General features: G+C 46.5%; 1 protein-coding gene across 2 annotated transcripts in view; it reads left to right on the top strand.

The window, feature by feature from the left end:
- The window catches only part of bcar1 (BCAR1 scaffold protein, Cas family member), a 73288-nt gene extending 69367 nt beyond the window's left edge, over positions 1-3921 (top strand). For both annotated transcript variants that reach the window (XM_041939678.1, XM_041939679.1), the window contains exons 5-8: positions 212-598; positions 736-1617; positions 2020-2106; positions 2274-3921. In XM_041939678.1, coding sequence (XP_041795612.1) covers positions 212-598; positions 736-1617; positions 2020-2106; positions 2274-2819 — 1902 coding nt within the window. In that variant the 3' untranslated portion in view covers positions 2820-3921. The remainder of the gene's footprint in view (positions 1-211; positions 599-735; positions 1618-2019; positions 2107-2273) is intronic.
- Positions 3922-6286: the final 2365 nt, after the last annotated feature.

The raw sequence follows: 6286 nt of genomic DNA on the forward strand, positions 1-6286 counted from the left end.
TTTTTTGATCAATCAAGTCCAATGAAGAGAGATTGTGAAATCAGGGCTGATCAGGTGTACATAATAGCAGAAAGATGGCTGAAACTATTCCAGACATCATAAGACGTGTGTTGATCTTTCTGGAAAGACTTAAACTGAAACTGTTGACAAAAGCCCCAGGAAGCGAACACTTGATGTAATTCTGGATATTTCTCTACCTCTCTCTCTTCAGGTCTATGACTTCCCTCCGTCTGTCAGTAAAGATGTCCCCGATGCTCAGCCAATCAGAGAGGAGACCTACGATGTACCACCCCACTTTGCCAAACTCAAGCCACAAGTCCCCGTCCCTCCTGGCCAGTACCTGCACAACAACCTCAACGACGACGACGAGCCGCCGATTCCAGAGGACGTGTACGACGTCCCGCCCCCCATCCTGACTGACAAGCATTATCGTGGAGACAGGGGCGGGGTCAGCCAGGCCCCCCAGGAGATCTATGACACCCCGGCGAGCCTGCGGAGTGGCGGTCACCCCGCACAGGACGTCTACGACTTCCCTCGGGAGCGAGAGGAGAAAGGAGGGGAGAGGAGAGACCACTACGTCTACGATGTCCCGCCGCAGGTAGGACAGTTACAATCCCACATCCACATAAACTGCTACCTTAGCACAAAGACAGGAAACAGGGGGGAGCTGCTAAGCTCATGTGCATCCTGCATGAATCCAGTTAGTCACTTTTGGTGCTGATGTGTGTTTTCCAGGTTGTGCGTGATGCCCAGTCCACCAGCGAGGAGCTGACCATGTCCTTCAAGCGGCTGTCTGCCTCGAGCACAGGAAGCACACGGAGCAACCACTCTGCTTCATCCTTAGACATGGTCCCTGTCCGCGACACCTCCTCTTCCTCCTCAGCTCCTGCTCCCGGCTCCGTTCCAGGGAAACCCCTCATCTTGGACCTGGAGCAGGCCATGGAACGTCTGTCTCGCCTCCAGCAAGCTGTTGAGTCCAGCGTTTCCCTCATGATGTCTTTCATCACAGGTAACTGGAGAGGCCCTGCTCACCTGGAAGGGAACCTCCCGGCCATTCATCAGGCTGCTGACCGGGTGCGCGCCACCGTCCGAGACTTCCTAGAATTTGCCCGGGGCGCTGTGGCGAATTCTGCGCAGGCCACAGACCGCTCTCTGCAGACCAAACTGGGCCGTCAGGTGGGCAAGATGGAGGAGGTCTTCCAGAGTTTGATTCGACACAGTCAGAGCTTAGACGCCATTTCCTGGTCGCACACAGCGCTCACAGCACCGCCACCAGGAGGGGATGACTTAGATCGACTAATCATGACGGCACGAGGCATCCCCGACGACGCAAAGCAGCTCGCCTCCTTTCTCCACGGTAATGCCTCGCTGCTCTTCAAACGGACCAACCGGCAGCAGCAGCAGCTGCCGCTTCCTCCAATCCCAGGGGAGATCAGCGGTCACATGACAGGATCGGGAAGTGGGAGCTATCAGGGAGGGGAGAAGGTGAACATTCAGTCGCGGCCCCTCCCTTCTCCACCAAAGTTTACAGCTGCAGAGGAAGAGGAAGGTGTGGACAGGCCGTATGAGACCACAGAGGAAGGCTGGATGGAGGACTATGACTACGTACATTTACAGGTACACACACACGTGCCTCTTTATATAGTTGTGAGGACATTTGGCCCACAAGTTGAATAGAAACTCTGCTGCTGCGTTTACTGTTATGATAGAAATTCCTTGACATACATAATGATTGAGGGAACATGAACACATCTGCTGAAACAACACCTAATGCTTATGCTGGAGGTGGCAGCACAAGTGTTTAGCAGCAGTATGAAAGCTGGAGACATGCGCCTCTCACACCGGGCGGTGACGGTCTCATCCTCGTTACTGCAGTTCCCGTTGTTACCACTAGAGGGAGACAGAGGCTGTATATTACTTGTGATCTTCCTACCAACAACAAAGAGTTGTGTTTTAAATAAATCACGTGAGTGAGTACAGGCGGTGTAACAACTGTATGACTTTGTGTTGATCTGCCAGGGCAAGGAAGAATTTGAGAAGAACCAAAGACAGCTCCTGGAGAAAGGCAACATCATCAGACACAAGACACAACTGGAACAGCAACAGGTACCTGTGTGTGTGTGTGTGTGTGTGTCCTATATTCCTATAACAAATCTATCAACCTATATAAATTTGACAGTTCTGGGAACCTACATTTCATGAGTTTGACAGAATGTTGCAGAGAAACTCATTATTAAGTATTAACCGTCTCCTTCCTCCTCCTCTCCTTCTAGATTAAACAATTTGAGCGGCTAGAGCAAGAAGTCAGCCGACCAATCAACAATGACATGACGGGCTGGGTCCCGTCCCCACACCACCCACTGGCCAACCAGCTGGCCCAGAACGGCTCTGGAGGTCCCTCCTCCTCCAAACTGTGCCATGGCGACCGGCAGCTCCTCCTCTTCTACCAGGAGCAATGCGAGCAGAATGTCACCACGGTGACCAACGCCATCGACGCCTTCTTCACCTCCGTCAACTCCAACCAGCCACCCAAGATATTCGTGGCACACAGCAAGTTCGTCATCCTCAGCGCGCACAAGCTGGTGTTCATTGGCGACACGCTGTCGCGCCAGGCCAAGGCTCCTGAGGTGAGGAGCCGAGTGGCGCAGAGCAGCAACACCCTCTGCGAAAAACTCAAAGACATCGTGATCAGCACGAAGACGGCGGCGCTTCAGTATCCTTCCCCTGGAGCAGCCAGAGAGATGACTGACAGGGTGAGGGAGCTGGCAGGGTGTACGCAGCAGTTCAGGATGGTGCTGGGGCAGCTGCTGGTGATGTAGGGGCTGTGAGGGGGGAGGAGGAAAATGAACCAAACAGTGACACAAACTGAGATGTCCCAGGAACACGGGGCAGTAAATCCTCCCTGTAACAAGGGGTGGACAACCGTGTATGCCCCTGTAGCACGGGGCAGGAGGACCTGGAGCCCCCTGGAGTGCTGCAGTAAACCCTGCACACCCTTCCATTGTGAGGTTGGAGACCCCGCGTGCCTCGACAGGGTGAGGCTTCCCATCCCTGATGCTCCTGACATGTAGCGTGGGAAACCCTATGTGGCCCCGGATCCTGGGGGTCTGGGACCCTGTCTGGGAACGGCGACACTGACCTCACATCCATCCTCTGCTCCCTCTCCACCTTGCCTTTCACTGGGACCATTCCTCCATTCCTCTGCAGGCTTTTTATTCTAGACAAGCTAAAAGGAACATTTATCTTCAGTGGGCTGGGCCAATGGTTGTAAAATAATCATTGTAAATATTTAAGTTACCTATTTAGTCAGAAAACAGAAAGAAAAGAGACTTAAGAACTTCCAGTATATAAATATAAATATATGGTTCTTTTTTTTTTTTTGAAGAAAAGATGAAAACGTAAGTGTAGTTTTTAGACAATATCAATAATTGTTATTATTATTGCTATACCGTACAATTATGGCTCCGATTCTTGATCCTTGTATCATTATTGTTATGGATGTGTAAATTCCAGATGATATGTATGAATGTATGTTGTAGTACGTCTATGCTCTTCTCCATCCCTGACAAAGGCACACTTTCCGAAAAAAACACTGGAGCACACACTCATCTTTAAGCTTCACCGGATGACAAACTGACTGTTCTGCACATTGCCATGTTGCCTCTGTGTTGGAGCGGCAGGTTGTTGTCCACACTGATCTCAGTCCGCCAGTGCAGGCAGCACTGCTGCCAAAAGATGTCCACAGAACTGCACGGTTGCAGCACAGCAGTTAATTAAAGATGATCTCAGTGCCATCTCAGTTGCTTTTTTTTTGGAAAACTATACGTAGGTTGTTTTGTAAGAGGCATGTATTAGAGAAAAGGAGTGTAAAAGGGTCAAATCTACAAATGAAATTAAACCTGTTTTTCCTCTTTTCTCTGACACTGTTATGTGGTGTGTTTTTTTATATTCCATATTTGAAATATCAGTGAACCATATCAGGATCACCTGGAGACGCTGTGTAGGGCATTTGTGCTGGTGTCTGTGTTTCACTCTAATTTCCAACAGAGGTGTTTAATCATCCTCTGGTGAAACGGTCCTGTTGATCTTTTCTACAGTCCTGGTGGTCTGCACCCAAATAAATGCTCTTCATAAACATTAGCAAATGTCTTCGGTTGTGTCCTCCTAGGATTGTTAAATGTCAAACCTCTGTCAGACCTCCATTTTTCACTTTGTCAGATCACTTAGACCCCTTTATGTTTACTGAGACTCAAGACCAGGTTACTGCGCTCAATGAAACCTCCTGGGACACACACTGGACATCATCCTCTCCTTTGGTTTTGTTCTCAAAAGGGTCGATCTCTGTGAGGCCAGGTTTGTGTTTCCGACCATAAAGCTGTTTTTTTTAAGGCCCTCCTGCTCCTGCAGTATCTACTGCCGAATCCTCCTGTATCCTCAGTACAAACTCTGCTCACAGCTTCCACAAAACTTTCACCACTGCACTTGGTGATATCTAAAAACCGAAATATGTGCAGATGCGACTCACTAAATACCTTCAACAATACATGTGAAGTTGTACTTGATTCCATAGCAGCCACAAAAATCTGGAAGGTCAAACCAACTCGGCACAACTCGCAGACAAGCTGAAAAGGAAAAAGGCCATTTTTGCCCTTCTTTACAAACTGAACACATCTCATTCCAGCAAAATTGAAAGCTGTTCTTGAACCATTTATGCATGATTTTAGTCTCTTTTGAAAGGTCACACTGAATTTTTATCCCCATCAGAATTACTGTAAGGGCTTTTTCTATATTCATATTTAAGATATCTACAACTGCATTTTGGCAAAATGCCTTTATATTGAGGCCATTTGTAATATCCCCATCACCACTGAATTCCTTGGTTTGACGTTATTGGAGCTGTAAATAACCAATGATTTGCCACAATGGAATTTCAGAATTTCATTGGCTATTCAAAGTGTCACTCACCTGCAAAATGGTTGCAATTGGCCACTCTGTTTACCAGGCTTCATATGGCAGATCATGATTGGTCAAGTGAGGTGTCATTTGAAACCTGAGACTCCACAGAGAAACTCTATATGTTTCAGGAAGTTGTAAGGGGGAAAAAAAACAGAAGACATGTGGAAGACAAACAAATTGCCAGCAAATCTGAAAGGAGAAAACATCTTTCTGTGGATTATTATCATGTTTTGAACTAAATATTTTTACTGCAGTGGATCGTCTGGACCTTTGTTGATGTTTCCGGACTGTAAGTGTTTTCAATCTGCGGATCACTGAGAGACGTAATTGGTGAGTTGCCTTAATTTTGCATCGTTTTTAAAAATGGTTGTTTATCTGCTGTTGGTGTTTATTGTGCCTCATCAACAGAGAATCGTAGCTTTCTTATGGCGTGTAATAAACATGAAGGTAGCGTTTGTGTCGATAGATGGCAAGTATAATAAACAACATAAACTTATACTACTATGGCCCCAGGTGGGCCGTTGGACTGGTAAGGGATATCAAGCTCCAGACTGGTCATGTCACTGGTAACCCTTCTCCACACTGTGGCCCCTCTTCATTCCTTAGTCATTTAAAGGTCATTTCAGTGTTTACTTTAAAGGACACAATTGTCAAATTAAAGCCATCGTCTAGTCCTTTAAATGTGATGCCTGCCAGAATTCACTGGCTGTGTTCCCTCCTGAGCGTACAGTAGTGCACCAATTTCTTAAAGCCCCAGCCTTGATGCTGGGGATTTTAAAACTTTTAGACCAATTTCTTTTAGCAAAACATTTTAAAGAAGGTTGTTTACTTGGAGTTGGTTTCTTCTATGAATAATTACAATATCGTTGGTAAATTTAGAATCAAAACCGTCCTTAGCTAAGTGATGGTGATTTGTGATTCCTCTTGATCTGATCATTTTATTCTATTGGACTGCTTTAAAAAAGTGGGTCGGCATCAGGGATACTGGCCTAGACAGGTTCAGATCTTACTTATCAAACAGAACTTTTACAGTGTGCGTCAGAGGAGCCACAGAGGAGGCACCTTTAACACACTTCACGTTTTAATTCTGTTTCAACCATTCACATTTCAAAACTTTGTTTTGAAAATGCTGTATAAAAAGGTTTTTTTTTTTTTTTTTTTGTCTCAAGATAGGAGAAGCCTAAGTCTCAATGCTAAGTTGCTGTCAGTCTACTGAATTTACTTTCAGAATGTTATCAAATTTATATATTGCAGCAAGAGAAGGAACATGCTTAGCAATCTACAGGTACAGATGTTGGGGGGAGACATTTTTATACAATCAATTACTAAT

This window comes from Chelmon rostratus, chromosome 6, assembly GCF_017976325.1.
Source record: "Chelmon rostratus isolate fCheRos1 chromosome 6, fCheRos1.pri, whole genome shotgun sequence".
NCBI classification, from domain to species: domain Eukaryota; kingdom Metazoa; phylum Chordata; class Actinopteri; order Chaetodontiformes; family Chaetodontidae; genus Chelmon; species Chelmon rostratus.